Source organism: Amyelois transitella, chromosome 28 (genome assembly GCF_032362555.1).
Source record: "Amyelois transitella isolate CPQ chromosome 28, ilAmyTran1.1, whole genome shotgun sequence".
Lineage (NCBI taxonomy): Eukaryota > Metazoa > Arthropoda > Insecta > Lepidoptera > Pyralidae > Amyelois > Amyelois transitella.
This window is the reverse complement of record NC_083531.1, coordinates 1,326,312-1,352,609: the sequence shown is the minus strand read 5'-3', so window position 1 is coordinate 1,352,609 and position 26,298 is coordinate 1,326,312. Positions and strand designations below refer to the sequence as shown.

General features: G+C 37.5%; 1 protein-coding gene across 1 annotated transcript in view; it reads left to right on the top strand.

Moving 5' to 3' along the window:
* Positions 1 to 26,298, top strand: part of LOC106133702 (cytotoxic granule associated RNA binding protein TIA1) — a 50,902-nt gene that overhangs the window by 15,863 nt on the left and 8,741 nt on the right. Inside the window, exons 2-4 of the mRNA XM_060952323.1 lie at positions 11,466 to 11,553; positions 18,839 to 18,914; positions 21,000 to 21,102. Of these exons, the coding sequence (XP_060808306.1) occupies positions 11,466 to 11,553; positions 18,839 to 18,914; positions 21,000 to 21,102 (267 nt within the window). The remainder of the gene's footprint in view (positions 1 to 11,465; positions 11,554 to 18,838; positions 18,915 to 20,999; positions 21,103 to 26,298) is intronic.

The window sequence follows — 26,298 nt, the reverse complement described above, 5'->3', positions numbered from 1 at the left end:
AATTAGATAGAATGAGATGGCAGATAAAAGTTAAGCGCAAAACTTTGATGTCGGGATTGAGATAAGACATCTCGGGAACGTAAAGTGACAACTTAGGAATTTTCCTCAATTTTTACACGGCCCAAGTAATTTTTGCTACAGAGTTAAGACTTTGCGAAAGGAACACGATCGCCATTTTGTTTTTAATCAATTATATGTATAAATAAACAAAACATATTATTAATGCGAAACATACATACATACATACATATAATCACGTCTATATCCCTTGCGGGGTAGACAGAGCCAACAGTCTTGTAAAGACCGATAGGCCACGTTCAGCTGTTTTGCTTAATGATAGAATTGAGATTCAAATAGTGACAGGTTGCTAGCCCATCGCCTAAAAGAAGAAACCCAAGTTTTTAAGCCTATCCCTTAGTCGCCTTTTACGTCATCCATGGGAATGAGACGGAGTGGATCTATTCTTTTTTATATTGGTGCCGGGATCCTCATGCCAAATTAATGCTATCATTAAGCCAAACAGCTGAACGTGGCTTATCAGTCTTTTCAATACTATTAGCTCTGTCTACCTAACAATAGATATAGACGTGATTATATGTATGTATAAAATGAATCTTATTTGTGTGTTTTCAACATTCACGTTCTTTTGTAGTTACAAATAAATAAAATTTGTTGGGCACATTTCAACAAATTAATTTCACTATTCAGGTCATAGGTACATAATTCGACATTCCATTACGAAATTGAACCTGCTACCTTTGTCGTTATTAATGTTGAAAGAACACAAAGCTGGAAAGACAACCCTTACATCTAACTTGTTCTGTGTAAATACTATTATAATAGAAAATAATAGAATTCTGATAAGAAGCAATAATACAAACTAATAATATAAATAAAATTGATAGGTCTGTCAACTTTTTCAACTTGGAGCGAAAATGCATTATTGTACAAATTCAAATATACATACATATATACATAAAATCACGCCTCTTTCCCGGAGGGGTAGGCAGAGACTACCTCTGTCCACTTGCCACGATCTCTGCATACTTCCTTCGCTTCATCCACATTCATAACCCTCTTATGCAAGCTCGACGGTTTCGGGTACTTTTGACCTGACCCTTTACCAGGACGTCCTTAATTTGATCAAGATACGTTCGTCTAGGTCTTTCCACTCCGACCTTTCCCTCCACACTCTCCTTGTATATTTGCTTAGTCAACCTGCTTTCATTCATCCTCTCCACATGACCGAACCATCTCAACATACCCTTTTCTATTCCTGTAACTACATCTTCTTTCACATCACAACAAATTCAAATATTTTATTCATTATTATGAGACACTTCGTATCACTTAATAATTGTTATATATTTTGGTTTGTTTAGTTGTCAAGTTGACGTTGTTGAAGAAAATGCTGCAGTGCAGTTTGTAACCGCCTCTTCTGCACTGACGCCTAGGAAGCGGCAGTAAACTTAGTTTTAATTAATTTATTTGACGTCAACCAACGTTGTGAAACCAAAAGATTTGACTATTATTAGCGATATGAGTATCCTATGATAATGAATAAAAAAATTGAATTTTAAATTTTTTGAATATAAAAAAATATATTAATAATTTTGTAAAAAATAAAAGTGTTCATGTGATATATAGGTTAGCGAGAAACAACTAGTATATATACTATGTTTAGATTAGATGTGATAATAAGTTTATAAATATACTCTCGTTGTGACATGCAAATTACACGCTTTCAAACTTGGGATTCTTCTTTTAGGCGATGGGCTAGCAACCTGTCACTATTTAAATCTCAATTCTATCGTTACGCCAAATAGCTGAACGCGGCCTATCAGTCTCTTCAAAACTGTTGGCTCTGTCTACCCCGCAAGGGATATAGACGTGACCATATGTATGTATGTATGTATTTAAATCTCAATCCTATCATTAAGCCAAACACGTGTCTACTCCGCAAGGGATATAGTCGTGACCATATGTATGTACTTATGTATTTAAATCTCAATCCTATCATTAAGCCAAACAGCTGAACGTGGCCTATCAGTCTCTTCAAGACTGTTGGCTCTGTCTACTTCGCAAGGGATATAAACGTGTCCATATGTATTGTATGTATTTAAATCTCAATCCTATAATTAAGCCAAACAGCTGAACGTGGCTTATCAGTCTCTTCAAAACTGTTGGCTCTGTCTACCCCGCAAGATATATAGACGTGACCATATGTATGTATGTATGTATTTAAATCTCAATCCTATCATTAAGCCAAACAGCTGATTGTGGCCTATCAGTCTCTTCAAAACTGTTGGCTCTGTCTACCCCGCAAGGGATATAAACGTGACCATATGTATGTATGTATTTAAATCTCAATCCTATCACTAAGCCAAACAGCTGAACGTGGCCTATCAGTCTCGTCAAAACTGTTGGCTCTGTCTACCCCGTTAGGTATATAGACGTGATCATACGTATGTATGTGACTTAAAAAACAAAAGGCACCACATAAAACATATACACGTTGATGCTAAACATACATAAATTATGAATCAGCATGCTCCGGGCGGGTTGTATAAATTATAAATAACGACTCTTTTTTCCGCTACCCAACTTGTATACGTACTCACGTCTAAATAGGGTGGTGAATGTACTAGAATAGAATAGAATAGATTTATTTTCAAAATTGGATACAAGGTATCACTTATTGACGTCACATCACTTAAATCTAATTATAACTACTGCCGCTTCCAAAGCGCATGTGTAGAAGAAGCGGCGGAACAAACTACACTGCAGCATTTTCATAGGACGTCAATTTACAAATATAGATGATCTCTTAAATCTAAATCGTGGACGAATGCACATTGTCTACATTAAAAAACATGTATGACTTGTTTATATATGTGCCGTGTGGTTAGGGAAAGGCTTATGACCTAGGGATTCTCCTTTTAGGTGATGGATGATGAAATATATCGCTATTTGAATCTCAATTCTGTCATTAAGCCTATTAGCTGAACGAGGCCTACATACATATGGTCACGTCTATATCCATTGCGGGGAAGACAGAGCCAACAGTCTTGAAAAAACTAAATGGCCACGTTCAGCTATTTGGCTTGATGATAGAATTGAGATTCAAATAGTGACAGGTTGCTAGCCCATCGCCTAAAAAGAATCCAAGTTTGTAAGCCTATCCCTTAGTCGCCTTTTACGACATCGATGGGAAAGAGATGGAGTGGTCCTATTCTTTTTTGTATTGGTGCCGGGAACCACACGACACTGGTTAGGGATAGGCTTATAAAAACTAGGGATTCTAGGGCGACGGCCTCTGTGGCGCAGCGGTAATACGCTTGTCTGTGACACCGGAGGTCCCGGGTTCGAATCCCGGCCAGGGCATGATGAAAAAAGAACTTTTTCTGATTTGGCTGGGTCTTGGATGTTTATCTATTTAAGTTTTTATTATGAAAATATATAATATCGTTGAGTTAGTATCTCGTAACACAAGCGTCGAACTTACTTCGAGGCTAACTCAATCTGTGTAATATGTCGCGTATATATTAATTATTATTTATTTATTAATTATTCTTCTTTTAGGTGATTGACTAACAATATGTCACTATTTGAATCTCAATTCTATCATTAAGCCTGTCAGCTGAACGTTGGCTATTAAGTCTTTGAAGACTTAATATCTTAGTTTTATATTCATTCATATTTTTTTAATGTGGAAATTGTGCATTCGTCTACGTTAAGATTTAAGAGATCTGTATTTGAAAATTGACGTCCGGTGAAAATGCTGCAGTGTAGTTTGTTCCGTCGCTTCTTCTACACACGTGCTTTGAGAAGCGGTAGAAGTTATTATTAGGATTAAGTGATGTGACGTCAATTAGTGTTACTTTGTCCATCCAATTTGAAAATAAATCTACTCGTATTCTATTCTACTGCTTATCTGTTTATCCCGCAAGGGATATAGACTAGAGACGTGAAATTTGTCATGTAGGTTCCTCATAATAGTCTAGGGGTGCACTAAATGAAGATTTTCCGTATTACCAGCGAAATAAAAATCCGTTATCTGTTAAGTCGGTTTACTGACGATAGTTGAACGTGACAACGTCTTAAGAAAATACTGATGGAATGTGGACATGCTACTAGAGTGAGATCCTAGAGCCGTAAGACACAACTTATTTTCTAAAGAATGGATCTTTCGATTCTCAGTAGTCTTTCATGTACTTTTAATACCTCCATGTTTGTGAGACTTGCCCGGTGACACCTGCGCAGGTACCAGGCGAGAAAGGTAACTAAAAATCACAGTTACTTAACTTAATTTTTTATGACTGATTTTTATATATATTTTATAGACTATTACTCTGAAGTCATATCAGAGAAGTCAGACGCTTTCCATGCGCCAGAACTTTTGTCAGACGCTTTAAAGCTCTATCAAAAAAAAATTAACTTAATTTATTTTTAAATGTCTGACTTTTATATATGTTATTCAGATAACTATTACAAAGTTGTATTAAATCAGTCAGACAGTTTGTAATGACCAAACACCCCTTAAACACAAGAATTACTCAGCCTCGAGTATGAGCGCGATAGCACAATGCGCATGCGCGTCAGAGTAAAATATCTAATATTTGAAAAGTACTTACTGTTTTCAATTTCATATTTTTGCATATCTATTCAAATACGATGAAATTTATAATTAAAATAATAATTAATCATTTTTAAAATAATATAATATATTGCATATAAATAGGGGAAAATGAATTTTTTTGTAGCAATAGACTTTCAAAAAGAATGATTTTTATTTTATTTAAAAAAATATATCTATTATAATAATTTCAATAAAAAAATAATTAATTATGATTAATCGATTGAATAATTTAATTTATTATTTTTAATAAAAATTATTTTATTGTCTCTTTATCATCTTCATCATCAAAATAATCATTTGAATTTTCATCATTTATTAAATCTCTATACTGTCCACTCAAGTCATCGTCCTCATCATCAGTTAGATTGTCGTTGCTGGCAGAATTTTCCGTAAAAATAAAATCATAAACAATTAAAAAATAGTATAGTAATAGTAAACCTATAACATATAAATATAAGTGAAAGGCGACTAAGGGATAGGCTTACAAACTTGGGATTCTTTTTTAGGCGATGGGCGAGCAACCTATCACTATTTGAATCTCAATTCTATCATTAAGCCAAATAGCTGAACGTGGCCATTTAGTCTTTTCAAGACTGTTGGCTCTGTCTACCCCGCCAGGGATATAGACGTGACCATATGTATGTAGTCTACTTTAATTTCGATACCACCGCAACGGCTTTGATGATCCAGTGGTTAGCGCGTGAGACTGTGAAGTTGATGATCCGAGTTCGAGTCCCAACAATAACAAGATATATATTATTTTTTATTAAAAATATTTTTTTTGTGTTGTTTGAGTATTTATTAAAAAAAACTGAAAATCAAAATACTACATATAATCATATGGTAAAAACACAAATTTTGTCTGTACATTTAATATTTTGACTGAAACAAATAGAGAATTTTTTTTTACATTTTTTGTCTGTCTGTCTGTATCAGACTGTATGATTAAGATTCAACTCGAACTTTACGCGGACGACGTCGCGGGCAACAGCTAGTATGCAATATATTATATTATTTTAAAAATAATTAATTATTATTTTAATTATAAATTTCATCGTATTTGAATAGATATGCAAAAATATGAAATTGAAAACAGTAAGTACTTTTCAAATATTAGATATTTTACTCTGACGCGCATGCGCATTGTGCTATCGCGCTCATACTCGAGGCTGAGTAATTCTTGTGTTTAAGGGGTGTTTGGTCATTACAAACTGTCTGACTGATTTAATACAACTTTGTAATAGTTATCTGAATAACATATATAAAAGTCAGACATTTAAAAATAAATTAAGTTAATTTTTTTTTGATAGAGCTTTAAATCGTCTGACAAAAGTTCTGGCGCATGGAAAGCGTCTGACTTCTCTGATATGACTTCAGAGTAATAGTCTATAAAATATATATAAAAATCAGTCATAAAAAATTAAGTTAAGTAACTGTGATTTTTAGTTACCTTTCTCGCCTGGTACCTGCGCAGGTGTCACCGGGCAAGTCTCACAAACATGCAGGTATTAAAAGTACATGAAAGACTACTGAGAATCGAAAGATCCATTCTTTAGAAAATAAGTTGTGTCTTACGGCTCTGGGATCTTGGACTATACCACTCAGACGCATCGCTCACTCAAGTAGGAGAGAGACGGATGTCGAACGCTGCCGAACGCGAAGGCCGATTGTGCCTCTCTGTCGCTCGTTGCGCGCTCTCGCTTGCACTTCAAGCCTTACATGGAACGCCTCAGAGCGAGGTAACGCCGCATAATTCATGTTTTTTCGTGCGTGCAGCCGGCCCAATCGAATTATAAGACGTTGTCACGTCAAAAATTAATCACGCGGGCGAAACGCCGTGTAAAAGCTAGTAATGAATAATATCTCTGCAAAATATAAATAGGACACGGGATTATCGAAGTGAATAACTCCGATCGAACAATCTTGATACTTCGGATTAGTTTGCCAAACGACTCGTGTTGACATAACAACAAAGTTTTATTATAACTCGCATTAATCTATAAATAATAAGTACCCGGTTGACCGAGCTTTGCTCGGTCTACCAGAGATGGCGCTGATGTAGTTTCTTAAAACGCGGTTTTTAAAATGTTTATATATCTTGGGAACCGAGCTGTTCTCGAACCTAGGACCTTGATAAATCGATTCCTTGAGCCGAAAAGCCTCTAATCTGTAACTTTCATGAAAATCGTTGGAGCCGCTTCCGAGATCCTGATTATATATATACAAGAATCGCTCGTTTAAATATATTAGATATAGATACTGTAGCGGGAGCGATGATTCGAACTCGACCGCCACCAAAGGGAAGATCATTTGCCAGGCTAGGTATTTAAGCTGCGAAATAACCACGCATGCTGTCACTGTCGTGTTGTATGAAGTGAAAAAAGGATAGGAACAATAAAAAATGAAGCAGCGCCTTCGACATTTAAATCCGTTGTTTTGACGTTTTTTAAAATTCGAACCGCGAAAAGTTATGGCCGCCGAAAAGACGGTGAATCACTTTTCACTTAATAACTATCAACACAATTCATTTCCGTTTGGTTCCCGGCAGTATCGTGTGGTTCCCGGCACCAATACAAAAAAGAATAGGACCACTCCATCTCTTTCCCATGGATGTCGTAAAAGTCGACTAAGGGATAGGCTTTTAAACTTGGGATTCTTATTATAGGCGATGCAGGCTAGCAACCTGTCACTATTTGAATCTCAATTCTATCATAAAGCCAAACAGCTGAACTGAACGTGGCCTGTCAGTCTCTTCAGGACTGTTGGCCCTGTCTACCCCGCAAGGGATATAGACGTGACAATATGTATGTATGTGTGCAATTCATTTCAAATTAGTCACCAATTAGTTCCAATATGGCGCTGTAAATGAATACCATTATTGTTTCAGATTTTATTAAAAAATCGTTCGCTATTATTAATTTATGCAATAAGAGCTGGCATCGGATCGGATTATCTGAATATTGGGTCGTTCATTGATTCAGGAATTGAGTTATTGTGTAGCTAGGGTTGTCACATGTCTTGTCTATGACATAAATTTGTATCTGAATACGACCATGATCCTATCTAATTCAAATAAAAATAAAAATATAAGTAGTACATATACCTACATATAATCACGTCTATAACCCTTGCGGGGCAGACAGAGCCAACAGTCTTGAAAAGACTGATAGGCCACGTTCAGCTGTTTGGCTTAATGATAGAATTGAGATTCCAATAGTGACAGGTTGCTAGCCCATCGCCTAAAAGAAGAATCCCAAGTTTATAAACCTATCCCTCCGTGTGGTTCCCGGCACCAATAAAAAAAAGAATGAGACCACTCCGTCTCGTTCCCATGGATGTCGTAAAAGGTGACTAAGGGATAGGCTTATCCTATCTAATTCAAATAAAAATATAATTAGTTCGTTACAAAATAAGTGTTTCAATATTTTGAGTAATGGAGTCTGAAACTCTTCTTCGACAGTGGTTTTGTCTTCAAATGATTTGACGACATAGAATAAGGACTACCTGTAGTATTAGCATGTATCTTTAGTTAAATATGGTAAACGTTATTTGTGCACACGCCATACCGCTCCAAAATTCATCTCTCCTCTCATGGGTCTACTGGAAGTGATTCCTTTTGATATAAGTAGCACCTTTGTACTAGAACTAGTGTAATAAATGCTCCTGTATATAATTTTATGTATTTATAAATAAATAAGGACTCCATCTGTTGACGAATGGTTTAAACATGTTACATACATACATATAGTCACATCTATGTATATCCCTTACGGGGTAGACAGAGCCAATAGTCCCGAAAAGACTGAATGGCCGCGTTCAGCTGCTCGGTTTAATGATGGAATTGAGATCCAAATAGAGACAGGTTGCTAGCCCATCGCCTAAAAAAAGGATCGCAATTTTATAAGCCTATCCCTTAGTCGCCTTTTACGACATCCATGGGAAAAAGATGGAGTGGTCCTATTCTTTTTTGCATTGGTGCCGAAAACCACACTATTATTTGATTTAATTTAAACATGTTATCGAACTTATTTATATAATTAAGTATACTAATACTCTTAGCTGATAACGAATTATGTCGTCGTAAACTAAACGAGCGTCTGAAAACAGATGCCGTGTGGTTCCCGACACCAATACAAAAAAGAACTCCATCTTTTTCCCATGGATGTCGTAAAAGGCGATTAAGGGATAGGCTTATAAACTTGGGATTCTTATCTCAATACTTTCATTAAGCCAAATAGCTGAACGTGGCCATTCAGTATTTTCAAGACTGTTGGCTCTGTCTACCTCGCATAGGATATAGACGTGATCATATGTATACGTATGTATGAAAACAGTTTCGAGACTCGTCGAAAAGACCTGTCGTTGAACCTGAAGTTGTCATTAACGTCAATTCGATGTTACAATCCCGTCTCGATAGCACGAAGTTACAAAAGAAACATACTTAATTTCGTCACGGATATCTGTCTGTCAGTCGCTTAGTCGTCTCCAAAGTTTCGGAGTTATGATATTCGACACAGTCACCCAACTTCCTTCCCCAATTTAGGGGGAAATAAATGCGATGAGGATTGTACGTTGACAACGTAATACTCGTGACTTTATTCTTGATTACATCAGCGATTTGTATGACTTTACTTGAAGAGTACGCGTGAAGTTCTCGAGGGTAGACGTTAACTTTTAAGCAAAGAAGATAAAGTTGTATGCAGAGCTATACAAATACACATAACTGAGAATAATTGTGGCGACATCTCTACGCCAGAAGTCACAACAATCAATCACGTGACGCTATCGGCCAATAACAGCGAAGAGTCTAAATCGCGCAAGCAAAGATTTCACTGAGTGGAGCATGTATACAACCTCTGACAACATCGTCTGTCGCGCGGTTCCCCAGACATAACACGTAGTCTGACGGAAGGTCTTATGGCAGTCCAGTCCAAATTATCGCTCTTGCTGCAGACTCATTGGTTGATACATGTTCCAGCTATCTTGAGTCAAATAACCATATAATTATAACCACGTGATGCTAACAGGCAAAACCATTCGATATTTTACAAAAGGTCGGAGTGGGAAGGCCTAGACGAACGTATCTTGATCAAATTAAGGACGTCCTGGTAAAGGGTCAGGTCAAAAGTACCCGAAACCGCCGAGCTTGCGTGAAGAGAGTTATGAATGTGGACGAAGCGAAGGAAGTGTGCAGAGATCGTGGCAAGTAGAAAGATGTAGTCTCTGCCTACCCCTCCGGGAAGAAGGCGTGATTTTATGTTCCGTTATGTTATTTTACAAACATATATGTATATATGGGATAATATCTAACTATTAAGTCTACATATATTAATCTTGGCAATCCGAAAATAATCCTAGGATTTGCGTTAATTTCCATATCCTTTGCTTTGCTGGGAAGATTCGTCAGCAGGACCACCGTGATATTACAGTAAATTCATGTGGTAAATGACATCAACACACATCACGTCTATATCCCTTGCGGGGTAGACAAAGAGGGCAGTCTTGAAAAACTGAAAGGCCACATTCAGCTGTTTGGCTTCTTGATAGAATTGAGACTCAAATAGTGACAGGTTGCTAGCCCATCGCCAGCAAGAAGATTCTCAAGTTTATTAGCCATTCCCTTAGTCACCTTTAACGACATTTACGGGTAATAGATGGAGTGTTTCAATTCTATTAAAATGTTGGGAAGCTACTGAATTAAGTATATGTAGGTATGTATAACATAGATTTTTTTTCGCAATCCATAAGTAAAATTCTGTACAACAAACATACAATAAATCACTTTTTTCCCACAGGGGTAGACAAGGACTACATCATACTGTACAAACATACTGGATCATAATCATATTTGTCGTGACAGCCCTAAGAAGCTTTTAACCGCGCCGAGACTAAATTGAGAATAAGCGTGTTACCTCACATCTCATGTATATTAGTGTATACATTGACATTTTGAAGGGTAATATAGGAAATAAAATGGATCACTCATTCATAGCGAAGAGCGTCGTTGTCTTTCGAGGTTAGTCTTTCCAAGCTGCTGGCTCTGTCTTCCCCGCAAGGGATAAAGACGTGATTATACGAGTGAATGAATGGGTGACCATATTATTAACGACTAGCTGTACGACTTCGTCCGCGTGGAATAGTTATTTTGGGCATAATTGAAGCCCTCAAGGATGAATAATTTTCCCCGCTTTTTTCACATTATCCATTATTTCTTCACTCCTTATAGTTGCAGCGTGATGTTAAATAGCCTAAAGCCTTCCTCGATAAATGGTGTCTATTCAACACAAAAAGAATTTTTCAATTCGAACCAGTTGTTCCTGAGATTAGCGCGTTCAAACAAACAAACAAACGAACTCTTCAGCTTTATAATATTAGTATAGATATATTCACTGTTTCTTAACCCGACGACTTGCTGCTTTAAGTACAGACGAAAATTCATAATATGAATCAGGCTATTAAATTTCTGAATCAGAACTTTTAAGAGTAGTAGTAATAGTATAAATATTTTGAGTTTGAGTTATGAGTTTGTCACATCAGCTAAGTGAAATAGAAACTCGAGCGCACATCGACATAATCGACTTCAACGCCATCTATCAACAACAATTCAACAACACTTGTGACCACAACGTTTTTACCCACTCAAGAAATCATGCCCGAGTTCTCCCACAGATGGCGCTTGTGACGAGACAAAAATTAATAGAAAGACATAATCTAATAGTTTACTGTTTTCTATTTGTAATTAGACCGGTTTGTTTCGGCGGTAGGCTACTGGTAACTTTGTCAGTACTGTAATCACATTTAAAAATAAATGTATCTCTTGTTCCAGAACATTACCACATTTTCGTGGGCGACCTGAGTCCGGAAATTGAAACGCAGAGCCTTCGAGATGCGTTTGCGCCGTTCGGAGAGATTTCGTAAGTATCTTCTGTAATAATTCGCGCTTCGCGCCTTGTGGTTCCCGGCACCAATAAAAAATAGAATAGGACCACTCGATCTCGTTCCCATGGATGTCGCAAAAGGCGACTAAGGGATAGGCTTATAAACTTGGGATTCTTCTCTTAGGCGATGGGCTAGCAACCTGTCACTATTTGAATCTCAATTCCATCATAAAGCCAAATAGCTGATCGTGGCCTATCAGTCTTTTCAAGATTGTTGGCTCTGTCTACCCCGCAAGGGATATAGACGTGAACATATGTATCTGTATGTATGTATTAATCATTATCATTTATTCCTAGAATATGGTTACAATGTTGGTCTTAGTATTTAGGTACAGCTTCTGTGAACACATATTCTACCTCTTAAGGCGTCGGAATTATATACATATATTTTAAATTAGTAGCATATAAAGCTCTGTCTAATTATGATCAGTTTTTCTATATTTCAATGTTAAATAATAATAATTAATAATATTAAGATACATATATGATAGCTGTTGGCTTGCCGCTAAAATACCGTTTGTATGAATAGGTCTACTGCATCTTTTTACCGTGAATGTATGTTTTTAAAGGAGCAAATAGTTGCCACCTTTCCTCGTCTGGTAGCGAAAAAAAAACATGTTTCTTCCTGGCTTTAGTCCCGGTTGCATACTCACCACTCTGGAGAGGAGCCCGGGGTGTGCTTTTGACCATGGATCCTGGATTTGAGTCAGGTTTTTACACGAAGCGACTCCCATCTGACCTCCGCAATCTTAGCTGGTAAACCTGACCCGAATTGGAACATCCAGTTCATCCAGAGAATCGGTTAGTTATCAAACTACATACATACATATGGTCACGTCTATATCCCTTGTGGTACCCCACATGGTTTCCGTATGGTTCCCGGCACCAAATAGAAAAAAGAATAAGACCACTCCATCTCTTTCCCAAGGATGTCGTTAAAGGCGACTAAGGGATAGGCTTACAAACTTGGGATTCTTTTTTTAGGCGATGGGCTAGCAACCTGTCACTATTTGAATCTTAATTCTATTATTAAGCCAAATAGATGAACGTGGCCATTCAGTCTTTTCAAGACTGTTGGCTCTGACTACCCCTCAAGGGATATAGACGTGACCATAATGTATGTATATATGTATGTACGTATATATATGCATGACTTAAACAATCTGCGAGGGAAGAGAGGCATTTGGCACAAACTTTTTTGCCCTTCACCACCAGGCCAGCGTGTAAAATCTAGATTTACATGTAAAGATAGCCAAGACTATAAACATTCAATAGTGACAGCTCACTTTAAACCCTGTAATGCACTGGTTTTGGCCGACTAGGGTTGCCACCCGTACTATATTATATAGTATCGTACTATATTTTAGTCAATTGTACCTACTAAGTACTATATACAAAAGATACTTTATACATACATACATTAAATTACGCCTCTATCCCGGAGGGGTAGGCAGAGACTACATCTTTCCACTTGCCACGATCTCTGCATACTTCCTTCGCTTCATCCACATTCATAGCTCACTTCTTGCAAGCTCGGCGGTTTCGGGTACTCTTGACCTGACCCTTACCAGGACGTCCTTAATTTGATCAAGATACGTTCGTCTAGGCCTTCCCATTCCGACCTTTCCCTCCACACTCTCCTTGTATATCTGCTTAGTCAACCTGCTTTCATTCATCCTCTACATGACCGAACCATCTCAACATACCCTTTTCTATTCCTGAAACTACATCTTCTTTCACATCACAACATTCCCTAAATTTTTCCCTAATTCAATTGTCGCGCTTTTTTATTGAATTAACTGTAAATGGAACGCACCCGCAACGCTGTATAGGGATTTTTTTACTTTAGTTAAGAATATTTTTTTCCGTCATGAATGTGAAATAGAGAGAAGAAAGGAATAGAGCATCTATTAATTTAATCAAAAAATGTGTTGTTAATTTACTTTAATATAGACCTAAATTGCTCAGATGCCTATAATTATTTTAAAAATAATATAATCTCGATGGCCAAAGGGAAAAGTAATAATAAATACTCATGGGAAAATAAATAATGATTGAAAATAGATATGCACTATTTTTTTCCTGAATTTCCCAAAAGTATTATATTTTTTGATTTACAAAAAAAAATACTATTTTTCTTCAAAAAAAAAAAAAAGGTGGCAACCCTATGGCTGACAGACCTAAATTCAAGTGGGGAAATAACTTATACAGCTGACGTTTTACTGACAGCGGTCTCAATATTTCATGTTCTTACTGAGACTGACTAATATACATATTTGTATATCATTTTTTTAAGGTGCCGTGTGGTTCCCGGCACCAATACAAAAAAGAATAGGACCACTCCATCTGTTTCCCGTGGATGTCGTAATAGGCGACTAAGGGATATGTTTACAAACTTGGTATTCTTTTTAAAGCGATGGGCTAGCAACCTGTCACTATTTGAATCTCAATTCTATCATTAAGCCAAATAGCTGAACGTGGCCATTCAGTCTTTTCAAGACTGTTGGCTCTGTCTACACCGCAAGGGATATAGACGTGACCATATTTATGTATGTATGCATTTTTTAAGTAGGTATATATTTTTTTCTCATTTTCATTTATCAAGTAACCACACCTACACTTGACCACTATTTGGTATTATTATTATCATCATAAAATCGCGCCTCTTTCCCGGAGGGGTAGGCAGAGACTACATCTTTCCACTTGCCACGATCTCTGCATATTTCCCTCGCTTCATCCACATACATAACTCTCTTCATGCAAGCTCGGCGGTTTCGGATACTCTTGACCTGACCATTTGCTGTGTATGGTAAAGTAGGTATTTGTATTAGTATCAGTATTTGGTATTAGATCGTTGCTTTACGAATATTTCTTCTTTTGTGCCGTCTGGTTCCCGGCACTGATAGAATAAGAATAGGACCAATGCATATTTTTCCTGTGTCGTGTCGTGTCGTAAAAGGTGACAAAAGGATAGGCATTCCTCTTGTAGGCAATGTGGGCAATCTGTCACAATTTGAACAATAAAGCCATCATGAACGTGGCTGAACGTGGCCAATCACTATTTTTAAGTGTTGACTCTGTCTACCCCGCAAGGAATAAAGACGTGACTACATGCATGTTCTTTTTGACTTGCTTAACATTTGGCAACTTTTTCTTTTTAATGTTTTCTTCTTCCTTAGCCTAGACCTAAATGGTCTATTCAACGCAAAAATATTTTTTCAATTCGAACCAGTAGTTCTTGAGATTAGCTCGTTCAAACAAACAAACTCTTCAGCTTTATAATATTAATGTAGATAATTAGACCCAGCGGATCGTGCCAAGAATGTTAAACGCTCCGCTTATCACTCCGCTACCCGCCGGCAAACAGACCGCGGCCTCTGGCTGCGTTCCAACGAGAAATCCCACATTTAGTTCATGGTACAGCCATCTTTTTTAGTTTCCCAAGTATCTTTTGTCTATACACGTTTTTGCCAAATTAGATTTTATTCTTCTTTGAGCGCCTTTGTTATGTTGCATACGAAGTGATTGGCGTGAGAAGCGGAATGTATGATACATACATACATACATATGGTCACGTCCACATCCTTTGCGGGTTAGACAGAGCCAAAAGTCTTGAAAAGACTGAATAGCCACGTTCAGCTATTTGGCTTAATGATAGGATTGAGATTCAAATAGCGACAGGTTGCTAGCCCATCGCCTAAAACAAGAATCCCAAGTTTGTAAGCCTATCCTTTAGTCGCCTTTTACGACATCCATGGGAAAGAGATGGAGTGGCCTATTCTTTTTTGTATTGGTGCCGGGAACCATACGGCATGTATAATAATTTGTGTGTAAATTCTTTATTGTACACTAGCTGTGCCCGCGACATCGTCCGCGTGGAAAAGTTATTTTGGGCATTATTGAAGCCCTCAAGGATTAATAATTTTTCACATTTTTCATTATTTCTTTGCTCCTTATAGTTGCAGCGTCTATTCAACGCAAAAAGAATTTTTCAATTCGAACTTATTTCTTATTCGAAAATTTGAACGCGCTAGTCAAACAAACCCTTCAGCTTTATAATATTAGTATAGATATACAGTATATAATTATTTGTAATATAACTTAATAGTTTCGTGTGGTTCACGGCACCAAAAGAAAAAAGAATAGGACCACTCCAACTCTTTCCCACGGATGTCGTAAAAGGCGACTAAGGGATAGGGTTATAAACTTAGGATTTTCTGTTAGGCGATAGGCTAGCAACCGGTCACTATTTAAATCTCAATTCTATCATTAAGCCAAACAGCTGAACGTGGCCTATCATCTATCTATCAATATCACTTACAAAAAAAAGTGTGGCTTACCCCACAAGGGATATAGACGTGACCATATGTATGTATGTATGTGTGACTAACCAAGCAACAATAAAGGAATAATTTTTAAAAATTCTCTACAACATAAGCATCACACGATAAATATCGTGTTTGAAAATAATAAATTATAAACGCCACATTACTAGGTCTGTCATGATGCGTAAATATTACAGTGACCTGTATTTTAATTAACTAATTTTTCATGCATACATGTATTACCATGTTATCCCTTACGGGATAGATAGAGTGAACAATCAATAGACTGAAAGTCGACGTTCAGCTATACATTTAAATTACTAGCTGTGCCCGCGACTTCGTCCGCGTGGAATAATCATAGAAGCCCTCAAGGATGAATAATTTTCCCAGTATTTTTTTCACATAATCCATTATTTCTTTGCTCCTTATAGTTGCAGCGTGATCTTATATAGCCTAAAGCCTTCCTCGATAAATGGTCTATTCAATGCAAAAATATTTTTTCAATACGAACCAGTAGTTCCTGAGATTAGTGTGTTCAAACAAATAAAACAAACAAACTCTTCAGCTTTATAATATTAGTATAGATGAGTCTGGAGAAGGATATAAGGCACTACGAGTATTATTATTAATTAAAACTCGGTAATAGTTCCCGTGGTATTTGAGAAAATTATAATTTTGTAGGTGGAGCTAAATTAGCGAAGGTATAAATAAGATATTTATAAATAAATATTTAATAATCTATGCCGCATACATTACTTTAAAATTATTTTACTGCGCAAGATTACTATGTCGCTTTAAGGGCCCAAACTCATAAAAATATATCAAAAATGATAATAACATTAAAAATTCAATGTAGCTTAAGGAAAACCCATCTTGTGGAAAACCCGTTAGAACGATGCTTAACGTATAATAATTCTCTATTATACATACATATATATAATCACGTCTATATGCCTTGCGGGGTGTACAGAGTCAACAGTCTTAAAAAGACTGTCACGTTCAGCTGTTTGGCTTAGTGATAGAATTGAGATTAAAATAGCAACAGGTTGCTAGCCTGTCGTCTAAAAGAAGAATCCCAAGTTTATAAGCCTATCCCTTAGTCGCCTTTTACGTCATCCACGGGGAAAGAGATGGAGTGGTCTTATTCTTTTTTTCTATTGTTGCCGGGAACCACACGGCACTGAATCAAATCTAAATATAATTCTCTTTTATGTACCGACCGATGTCATTTTTTTTTGACAAATTACACAGATTGAGTTAGCCACGAAGTAAGTTCGACTCTTGTTACGAAATACTAACACAACGATACTATCTTCATCCTCCTAACTTTAGTCCCGGTTGCATCCTCACCACTCTGGAGAGGAGCCCGGGGTATGACTTTGACCGTGGATCCTGGATTGGGTGAGTCAGGTTTTTACACGAAGTTCTAACTCAACAATACTATATTTTACAATAAACTTACATAGATAAACATCCAAGACCCAGGCCAATCAGAAAAAGTTCGTTTCTCATCATGACTTGACCGGGATTCGAACCCGGGACCTACTAAGTATATCACAGACAAGCGTACTACCGCTGCGACACAGAGGCATTCATATCAAAATTATTAGCAAGAAGAAACAAATTCTTGAAAAATAAGTCAACTGCAAACTATTGCCATCCTTGTCTCGTTTCAAGAGATTTGTACTTCCATCTCTCTTACTCACAGGGTGAAGTGGGGGATTTTAATGTATTATCGTAAAAGTTTACGAGTCTTGGCTTCAAAGAAGGGCAAGATAAGGCATTTCGTCTAAGTTCGGATATTAGAAGCTGTTTTGTCCGCCGAAAACCGGTTCATACCGGTTTTTAGAAACATATCATGAACTAGCTGCGCTCTGAGGGTTCGCTTATATACATACATATGGTCACGTCTATGTATATCCCTTGCGGGGTAGACAGAGCCAACAGTCTTGAAAAGACTGAATGGCCACGTTCAGCTATTTGGCTTAATGATAGAATTGAGATTCAAATAGTGACAGGTTGCTAGCCCATCGCCTAAAAGAGGAATCCCAAGTTCCGACATCCATGGCACAACCACACGGCACGGGTTCGCTTACATACATACATATGGTACGTCTATATCCCTTGCGGGGTAGACAGAGCCAACAGTCTTAAAAAGGGTTCGCTTCCGTGGCAATTTCGGGACAATTAGTGCTCTATAGGTTATTTCAGATTATACTGTACTCGACTGTATCAAATTCTGTCTAGTAGATTTCGCGTGAAAGAATGACAAACACTCATCCACTCATATATACATACATGCACACACACACACATACAAACGCACATCTTATATAGATAAGTCAGTTGTCAGGTTGTTATAGCCTAAAGTTACATACAACATATAGTCACGTCTATATCTCTTGCGGGGTAGACAGAGCCAAAAATCTTGAAAAGATTGAAAGGCCACGTTCAGCCGCATTGCTATATGATGTAATTGAGATTCAAATAGTGACAGGTCGCTAGCCCATCGCCTGCAAGAGGAATCCCAAGTTCATAAGCCTATCCCTTAGTCGCCTTTTACGATATCCATGGGTATAACATGGAGTGGTTATTATATTCTAATGTGCCAAAAACCACACGGCTCAAAAGTGCCGCTATTCCCTTAATAGTGTTGATGATGTACTTATTACGTAACGTATCTTGATAAAATTAAGGACGTCCTGGTAAAGGGTCAGGTCAAAAGTAGCCGAAGCCGCCGAGCTTGCATGAAGAGAGTTATGAATGTGGATGAAGCGAAGGAAGTATGCAGAGATCGTGGCAAGTGGAAAGAGGTAGTCTCTGCGTACCCCTCCGGGAAAGAGGCGTGATTTTATGTATGTATGTATGTACTTATTTCAAAATTAATCTGTTTTGTCACAATTTTGTTATATTTATTTATCTATTTTTGTTCACAGGGACTGCAGAGTGGTCAGAGATCCGCAGACACTCAAATCTAAGGGTTACGGGTTCGTTTCGTTCTTGAAAAAATCCGTAAGTACCTATTTATTGAGTATAATATAAGTTTATAAGTATACATATATATATAATATAAGTATAATATAAGTATTCGATTCAGTTTATATATCCTACGAGTACTAATATTATTAACGCGAAAGTTTGTACACCAGGATGTCAGTATGGATGTTTGTTACTCTTCCACGCAAAAACTCGTGTCGTTCTTGAAAAAATCCGTAAGTATTTATTGAGATTAGATTCAGTTTATATCCTACTAATATAATAAATGCGAAAGTTTGTATAATATCAGGATGTCAGTATGGATGTTTGTTACTATTTCACGCAAAAACTACTGAACCGATTCCGATTAAATTTGGTATGTAGGTAGCTGAAGAAGCAGAATAACATATAGGCTACTTTTTATCCCGGAGTTCCCGCGGGATTGATAGGGTTTCCACGCGGACGAAGTCGCGGGCGGCCTCTAGTATTTAATTAATTGAAGAGTGTGGTTGAATGGAGCGTTAGTGGTCGAATTAGTAAGGTTAAAAAGCTTATTGCGCATGAAGGCACAGGTTCGAATCACACTATGTACCTAATGACTATTTTCGAAGTTATGTACATTAGTTTGAATACTAACCGATGCTCTTACGGAAAGGGAAAACGTCGTGTGGAAACCTGCACATTCAGGCAACTGGATGTGTAACTATATGATCCAATACGGGTTAGGTTCCCCTGCAAAGGTTACGGAGGTCAGACGGGAGTCGCTTCGTGTAAAAACCTGACTCACCCAATCCAGGATCCATGGTCAAGGGCTTACCCCGGGCTCCTCAGAGTGGTGAGGATGCAATCGGGATTAAAGCCGGGAGTAAGAGGAGTTATGAACGTGGATGAAGCGAAAGAAGTATGCAGAAATAAGAATGATTATATTTATGTATGTATTTTATAATGGTATATTTTATTATGAATTGCAAAATAAGTATTTTTCAATGTGTAAAATAATTAAATTTAAAATAATTAATGTTTCATTAATTATTTCGAAATTAACGTTGAAATTATTTTATTTATGTATGCACATATTTTATAATCGCATTCATTATGAATTGAAAAATAAGTATTTTTCAATGTGTAAAATAATTACAATAATTTAATTTAAAGTTAGTACTTTATATTGAAACATTAATTATTTTGAAATTAACGTTGAAATTATTTTATTTATTTATGCACATATTTTATAATCGCATTCATTATGAATTGCGAAATATGTATTTTTCAATGTGTAAAACACAATTTTATATTGAAACGTTGAAATTATCGTCCAATTATCCAATTAAACGACACATACATAATATTTATGTGATAAGTAAGCTGCGTGAGACGGCAGCACATGGCCGAGAATCGATAATAATTTATTATTTTCCTGTGCCGTGTGGTTCCCGGCACCAATACAAAAAAAATAGTTCCACTCCATCTCTTTCCCATGGATGTCGTAAAAGGCGACTAAGGGATAGGCTTAAAAACTTGTGTTTCTTCTTTTAGGCGATGGGCTAGCAACCTGTCACTATTTTAATCTTAATTCTATCATTAAGCCCAATAGCTGAACGTGGCCATTCAGTCTTTTGAAGACTGTTGACTCTGTATACCCCGCAAGGTATATAGACGTGACCATATGTATTTGCCTGGTCATTATTATTCAATACTAGCTTTGTTAGCTAGTGAATTTAGCGCCATCTAACAAAAAAGCGACGAAATTAGCACTGCCTACAAAGAGCAACGAATTAAACGCCACCTATGTACTTACAAAAAGGGTCTATATCCCCTGCGGGGTAGACAGAGCTAACAGTCTTGAAAATACTGGTATACGACGTTATGCTGTTTGGCTAGATGATAGAATTGAGATTTAAATAGTGACAGGTCGCTAGCCCATCCCTAGTTAATAAACCTATTTCTAAGTCGCCTTTTACGACATCCATGGGTAAAAGATTGCCAATTGCTAGCCCATCGCCCAAAGGAAGAATCCCTAGTTCATAAACCAATCATTAAGTCGCCTTGTACGACATGGGTGTTTTCTATTGGTGCTGGGAACCACACGGCACTGAATTTTTAATCTTTTGCTGTCCTCAGGAGGCGGAGTCAGCAATTACGTCGATGAACGGCCAGTGGCTTGGGTCCAGGTCTATACGGACCAACTGGGCCACCAGGAAACCGCCCGCGCCCAAAAATGAACGTAAGTACTTAGATACATACATATATACGTCTATGTCCCTTGCAGGGAACACAGAGCCAACAGTCTTGAAAAGACTGATAGGCCACGTTCAGCTATTTGGCTTTAAGATAGAATTGAGATTCAAATAGTGACAGGTTGCCAGCCCGTCGCCTAAAAGTAGAATCTCAAGTTTGTAAGCCTATCCCTTAGTCGCCTTTTACGATATCCATGGAAAAGAATAGAATAAATAATATTATATTGACAAAATGTGATTACAACAATTTCTAAACTACATACATACATACATACATATAATCATCGTCAACTTTAGAACTATCCAAACTTCGAATAGAAATGTAGACGAGGGAATTGTTTGAAAACATTGTTGTGATTAACATAATAGTGGATATTCAGAACGTTGTTATTCACATACATACATATTTAATCACCTCTTTATCCTTAACGGGGTAAACAGAGCCAACAACCTCGAAAAAACTGATAGGCCGCGTTCACACCACGAATATTAACAAACCAAAGCAATAAGTATAGTTTTAATACACGCCTTGTTATTTTAACGCCCACCAAATAACATCCTCACCTCTCTAGAAAGGAACCCGGGGTATGCCTTTGACCATGGATTGGGTGAGTCAGGTTTTTACACGAAGCGACTCCCGTCTGACCTCCGCAACCTTTGCAGGTAAACTTAACCCGTATTGGATCCATGTTTACACATCCACATTAGCCGTGTGGTTCCCGGCACCAATACAAAATAGAATAGGACCACTCCATCTCTTTCCCATGGATGTCGTAAAAGGCGACTAAGGGATAGGCTTACAAACTTGGGATTCTTTTCTAGGCGATGGGCTAGCAACCTGTCACTATTTGAATCTCAATTCTATCATTAAGCCAAATAGCTGAACGTGGCCATTCAGTCTTTTCAAGACTGTTGGCTCTGTCTACCCCGGAAGGGATATAGACGTGACCATATGTATGTATGTATTTACACATACAGTTGTCTGAATGTGCAGGTTTCCTCACGATGTTTTCCCTCACCGTAAGAGCATCGGTTAGTATTCAAACTAATGTACATAACTTGGAAACTGGTCGTTGGTACATGGCCGAGGTCGGATTTGAACCTGTGGCTTTCTGCGCATCACGCATTTTACTCACTACTCGGCCAGCTTACCGATTCTAACACTGACGCTCTAAAATAACATAATGGGTGTTACATAAATAAATAATAAGTACTTATAAATGTAGATGTCAGATCAAAGGAATGAATAGCAAATGGTTTTGCAATTAAGAGGAAATCTCCCTGTGAAGATTATTTCGTCTAAAGTCAACAACAGTTAAGCTATCAGACTTCATTTTAACCCACAACGCGAAATGAGTGTTCTATCATCTTGCCGTGCCGTGTGCTTCCCGGCACCAATACAAAAAAGAATAGGACCACTCCATCTCTTTCCCATAGATGGCAAAACAGGCGACTAAGGGATAGGCTTACAAACTTGGGATTCTTTTTTTAGGCGATGGGCTAGCAACCTGTCACTATTTGAATCTCAATTCTATCATTAAGCCAAATAGCTGAACGTGGCCATTCAGTCTTCTCAAGACTGTCGGCTCTGTCTACCCCGCAATGGATATAGACGTGACCATATGTATGTATGTATCATCTTTTTTCGAGTGATAGTTACATCCTCAACTCTCTGAAGAAGAGCCTTTGACCAAGATTGGGTGAGTCAGGTTTTACACGAAGCGACTCCCGTCTGACCTCCGCAACCTTTGCAGGTGAACCTAACCCGTATTGGATCGATCATGGTTACACATCCAGTCGCCTTAATGTACAGGTTTCTTCACGATGTTATGATTTTAAAAAGAAGGAGGTTCTCAATTAGACCGTATTTTAATGTATATGCCGTGTGGTTCCCGGCACCAATACAAAAAAAGAATAGGACCACTCCATCTCTTTCCCATGGATGTCGTAAAAGGCGACTAAGGCTTATAACATTGCGATCCTTTTTTTAGGCGATAGGCTAGCAACCTGTCACTATTTGGATCTCAATTCCATCATTAAGCCAAGCAGCTGAAGGTGGCTATTCAGTCTTTTCGGGACTATTGGCTCTGTCTACCCCGTAAGGGATATATACGTGACTATATGTATGTATGTATGTTACGGCATATCTCCGATATTTATAATCCGATTTCAAATATCTTTCTTGCATTTAAAAAAAAGGAGAGTGACAAAAGGGGTATGCCTTTGACCATGGATCCTGGATTGGGTGAGTCAGTTTTTTACACGAAGCGACTCCCGTCTGACCTCCACAACCTTTGCCAAGGGTAACCTAATCCATATTTGACCAAGCTTAAACATCTAACGGCCTAGATTCCTCAAAACATTTTCCGCAATGATTACCATTTTGTATATTCAACACATTTTATGCCCACCCTATTCTAAACCAAACGGCACTGTACATACATACATATATACATACATACCATCACGCCTATTCCCCATTAGGGTAGGCAGAGACTATGGATTTCCACTTGCCACGATCCTTATAGACCTCTCCCGCTTCCTCAACACTCATTACTCTTTTTGTGCATATTCGATGGCATTCTAGCCCTATAGAAATGTAGTCTTACATAAAAAATTATATTATCTATACTAATATTATAAAGCTGAAGAGTTAGTTTTTTTGGTTTGTTTGAACGCATTAATCTCAGGAACTAATGATTCAAATTAATAAATTCTTTTTACGTTGTATATACCATTTATCGACGAAGGCTAAAGCCTTCGTTGATAAATTATATAGCCTAAAGGCTATATAACATCACGCTGCAACTATAAGGAGCAAAGACATAATGGAAAATGTGAAAAAAACCGGGAAAATTATTCATCCTTGAGGGCTTCAATGATGCTATTTTGGACGCGGACGAAGTCGCGGGCACAACTAGTTTAAATAATTGAAATCTCAAATAAATCAATTAATCTGAACAATGTATTCTCATGTCCACATTTCTATTCTAAGTTTGGATTGTTGTGAAGTTGACATTGTTGAAGAAAATGCTGCAGTGCAGTTTGTTACCGCTTCCTCTGCACTGACGCTTTGGAAGCGGCATTAAGCTAACTTTTAAGTAATTCATTTGACGTCAACCAATGTTGTGAAACCAAAAGATATAGTGACATGAACAATTTTGAATTGAATTTGTATTAAATTTGTGTAAAAATCTAATTCTGCCGAGCAAAAATGACACCACGCTACCCTCGCCCCCACCCTCGGTATAAATGCTTATTCCAATTTCCGTTGCGAAGTAATATTTCGCTCGCTGACACTCGCTTCCGAAGCGCTGGAAGTATTGAAAACTTGATGTTTTTACACGAAAAAAAATTGTGTTAATTTTTACGATTCGCATAGTTTATTATTTGTGGCGTCGGTAACATACATACATATAGTCATGTCTTTATCCCTTGCGGGGTAGACAGAGCTAACAGTCTTAAAAAGACGGATATGCCACGTTCAGCTGTTTGGCTTAATGATACTCGTAGAATTGAGATTCAATAAAGTGACAGACTGCTAGCCCATCGCCTAAAAGAAGAATCCCCAATTTATAAGCCTATCCCTTAGTCGCCTTTTACGACATCCATGGGAATGAGATGGAGTGATCTTAAATTATAAGGTCCCGGGTTCAATCAAATCTTGGACTATTCCTGAAAATTCCATCATAAAGCTATCTAACAAAATGTTGCTTTTATCTTGTCACTTTTAGCTCTGTCTACGCCGTAAGGGGTACAGTCGTGATATCTTGTGAAAAAGCCACATATACGCGTATGCTCAGTAATTTTTTAATTCACTTTTTGTAATTTTTCAAATATTGAATGCAAGTACAGAGATTGGATTATACAAAACATTGTATGCTCACATCTCTTTTTTTATATAAATAATATACTGGTATTTATAATGCCTCGGTGGAGCATGTTTCCAATTTCAAGCTAGACCGTTACCGCTTAGCTGGTAACGTAAGTTGGGGGGGTGTGATTACATTACATAAGCGGTAGCGGATTTCAATATAAGCTGTAGTATGAGAGAAGCTGTGGTCGAGGCCTTAGTCGCCTTTTACGATAAGAAAGAAATGGAGTGGTCCTATTCTTTTTTTTTATTGGTGCCGGGAACCACACGGCACATACATAGATTGCGTTTGTACCCACAAAATCCTGGACTGCCCACTGAATCCGGACTGACACTATTTGAATATCAATTCTATCATCAAGCCAAAAAGCTGAACGTGGCCTATCAGACTTTTCAAGACTGTTGGCTCTGTCTACCCCGCAAGGGATATGGACGTGACTATGAGTATGTATGCAAATGCACTCGAGACTCCTCTAAAAATAGGTAAGGATGTAATCTAATTAACCAAGAGGTTAATGATAACGTTGTGACGATTTATCTGCTTAATTCACTTGAAAAGTTTGTACATGTATAAATACAAAGAAGTTTATAGGGAGATATTTAACAAAAACGAAAACTTTTGCCGACTTTTTCCGAAATTTGACGATTAAAGCCATACGTAACTAGAGAGAATAAAGAAATTTACTAAAAATCGCTATCGCCTGTACAATGTAAAACCCGACGAAATGTTCAAACAGCATTTTCAGAGCGATCCCCAGAGGCTACCTGGCGATTCAATTTGTAACCATAATACCGCTTTTTATACATAAATGTTGGTATAAAAGAAATTAGGTTTCGAAGGCCTTTGTTGTAGTAACCTACATTTCAAAGCGGGCGCAAATTTCAACCGATTACCTCAAAAGGAGGGTGCTACCATTTTAAATCTGTTTTCTGGCTTGTGTCGTGTGGTTCCCGGCACTAATAGAAAAAAGAATAGGACCACTCCATCTATCTCTCACGGATGTCGTAAAAGGTGACTAAAGGGTAGGCTTATAAACTTGGGATTCTTCTTTTAGGCGATGGGCTAGCAACCTGTCACTATTTGAATCTCAATACTATCTTAAATCCAAATAGCTGAACGTGGTCTATCAGTCTTTTCAAGTCTGTTGGCTCTGTCTACCCCGCAAGGGATACAGACGTGATTATATGTATGTATGTATTCTGGCTTCTTGTCTATCTATACTGCATATTTAAGTGGCAATATATATCTTATAACTAAAGGCGTAGGTATATACAGACCGGAATAAGTAAAAAAGGGGGAATTGAGACA